Source organism: Lactuca sativa, chromosome 9, assembly GCF_002870075.4.
Source record: "Lactuca sativa cultivar Salinas chromosome 9, Lsat_Salinas_v11, whole genome shotgun sequence".
NCBI lineage: Eukaryota > Viridiplantae > Streptophyta > Magnoliopsida > Asterales > Asteraceae > Lactuca > Lactuca sativa.
The window spans coordinates 16,386,293-16,389,142 of record NC_056631.2 but is presented as its reverse complement, the minus strand read 5'-3'; the positions used below and the strand labels follow the sequence as shown (position 1 = coordinate 16,389,142).

General features: G+C 30.1%; 1 protein-coding gene across 1 annotated transcript; it reads right to left on the bottom strand.

The window, feature by feature from the left end:
• Positions 1 to 824: 824 nt before the first annotated feature.
• Positions 825 to 2,543, bottom strand: LOC111885546 (uncharacterized). Its single transcript, XM_023881796.1, has 3 exons — positions 2,534 to 2,543; positions 2,421 to 2,467; positions 825 to 1,487 (listed from the first exon to the last, which is right to left on the bottom strand). Exons 1-3 carry the CDS (start codon positions 2,541 to 2,543, stop codon positions 825 to 827), a joined length of 720 nt encoding a protein of 239 aa, XP_023737564.1.
• Between the last annotated feature and the right edge of the window lie 307 nt (positions 2,544 to 2,850).

Here is a 2,850-nt window from a genome sequence, read left to right as displayed (position 1 = left end):
GGTTAACATATGCCAGAAATGATTTTTATTTATTAGAATAAATTTATTTATTAGAGTAGATGAGTTTGAATAAAAGTTTCACACATAATAGAAATAGGTTGGTACTCTTTTATTTTGAATGGCTTAATTATATAAAAAAACTAAGAGAAATCTCTGATAAAATCATAATATTTTGGGTCAGTTTACGGTTTAATCTAAATATTATTTTTTGAACAGAAAAGTCCCGATTATCTAACTTTATACAATAATTTTTTTATTTTCCGTTGAAAAAAGAAATAATGACCGCCTCGTTGATTTGGTTAAAATATAAAATAATCGGGATTTTTTTGTTCGAAAAATAAAAATTATAATTAAAACATAAGTTGGTCCAAAATATTGAGACTTTGTCGAAGATTTTTCAAAAACTAACAAAGTGTTAGTAATAAATATTATATAAAGTTTAAAGACAATAAATAGTTTTGCAACCATGGTATCCATTTGACTATGAAATTAACGATTCTAAAAGCTATTCAATTAAAACAAAACGTGATTTTTTTTTGAAACAACAATGATATTGAAAAGGGAACACCTCAATAGCAAGTAGCTAATAGAGGCCCCAAACCAAGTACATGAAAATAGAGAAGACAATAAATGAATTACAATTATATCAAATAAAAGGTGAGGCAATCCAATCTTCCCAACTACAGAATTCACCTTTGACCCTATTTTTTTATCCAGATAAACACCATGGACTTAATGTTCTCGACAACTTTACGCGGGTTACAAAATCTCGCCTGAAACAACCGTTCATTTCTGTTTTTCCAAAGCATCCAAATCAGACCATATCATATTGTAATTAGTCGCTTTCGTTTTTTGTATTGTTTCCCCCATTTAGCCGCAAATTCCTCAATATCCACCACTTCATTTACTTCACTCAAATTAATCCCACACCACTTGAAAATCATCTCTCGCACCATTACTGCAAATGGGCAGCTAATGATAATGTGGTTGGCACATTCAGGCCCGTCAATGCATGAACCACATATAGTCGAGTCAAGATTAATGCCTCTGTGAGATAGTGCCACAACAGAAGGAATTCGTCCTTGTATAGCTCTCCACACAAAGCAAGTTACCTTTATGGGGACAAGCTTACTCCATTTGATCATCGCCTGTTGATTGTTGACGGGTAGCGTTTGATCAATCCTTTGCCTTAGCATGTGCACCATATAGTTTCCATCATGGCTTAGTTTGCATTTAGTCTCATCTAGACCAGGTTGTAGTTGAATAGTTGTAATGGCCTTTGTCAAATTCTCCAACTCGGTAGTTAATCCCACGTTTATTGGACACGAACTCCAATCCCACTTGATTTCATCTGCAAGTATCCGGATACTTACCTTAAACCTTTTCTTTGATTCAAGAGCATAAAGTGAAGGGAATGCAGTCTTTAATTTACAGGTTCCAATCCAAAAATCATGCCAGAATTGGGTATTATCCCCAGACTTGATCACCTGCTGGAATATATCATCAAAACTAATACCTAACCTTTCAATGTCCTTCTTAGTTCCCGATATGTTGTTCCATACACCAAATATTAAAAAAAACAAAATGTGATAATCATAACAAAGAGAACATCCGTATACTGCTTTGCTTTGCAAAAGAGATCAAATTTATGTATCTCGAGTTGCCAACATCCTCCTTAATAAATCAAGGTTTTTTTTGCCACATGTCCTCTTCTTCTTCATTTGGACACATGACATTTTCTTGAATTTTTGAATTTTCTATTTTCCACTTGTCATTTTATTGTATTTTTCATTTTATTAAATTAAAATTCCACATTTAATATGTAAGGTAATATATATATGTAAGGTATTTATTAGAAAGAATTTATATATGTAATGTATTCAATGTATTAAAGAATCATTAATTTTAATAATTAAATTTTTTTTTCTCATTTTTCTTATAAATTCAAACTTCTCAAATTGTTAAAATTTCATATATATATATATATATATATATATATATATATATATATATATATATATATATATATATATATATTTAAAATAAACCTATGTAATACATGAGTCTCAAACCTAATATAGATCATACAAAGTTGCATAATCCATCCCTTTTCTTGATAGACCTTACTGCCCGAATATTTAAAGAAAGTATACAAACACGACAATAATGATGTGAAAAAAAGGATTTAATGGGATTCACTTGATCAAAACAATCAAGCTGCGTCCACAGATAAATTAAAAAGAAATTTTTATTGATAATCCTTAATACAAACTCTTTTTATTAGGATTGTAATCATATAGAGATGTGTATTTATAATAAAGTTGTTGATGCCATAAAGGGGTTTATTTCTTGTGGTTTTGTAATAAAAATAATAATTGCTCTAGAAATTAGATTTGTTGGTTACAACAACCGTTACACACCTTGTAATTAGTTTTTTCTTTCTCCAACTTCTTGCTAGAGTCTTTTTCTAATATATCATTGTTTTTTTTTTAAATCTATTTATAATAAAGGCTTAACCTAATTTCTTATGTACCTATGCTCATCGGCGTATGGCATCACAAACATAAGTTGGATCAAGATGGAAAAGTTTATCCCCAAGTTAATATGTAACGTCCCAAAAATACTAAGTAGAAATTTTATTTTTAAATAAGTCAAAATCATACATTCATTTGTTCTAAAAGTCAACACAAGTAAGGTGTTGTTTGTTTTTTGTCTACATATATTATTGGCCTCTTCTGTCTGCGCCGCGCACCATGTGCATACATTAGACTTTGTAGATTGTTTGTTTTTTTTTGAAGAATGCGGATCTAAAAAGGTTTGTGCATCCTCTAATTAACGTAGACGTGGATC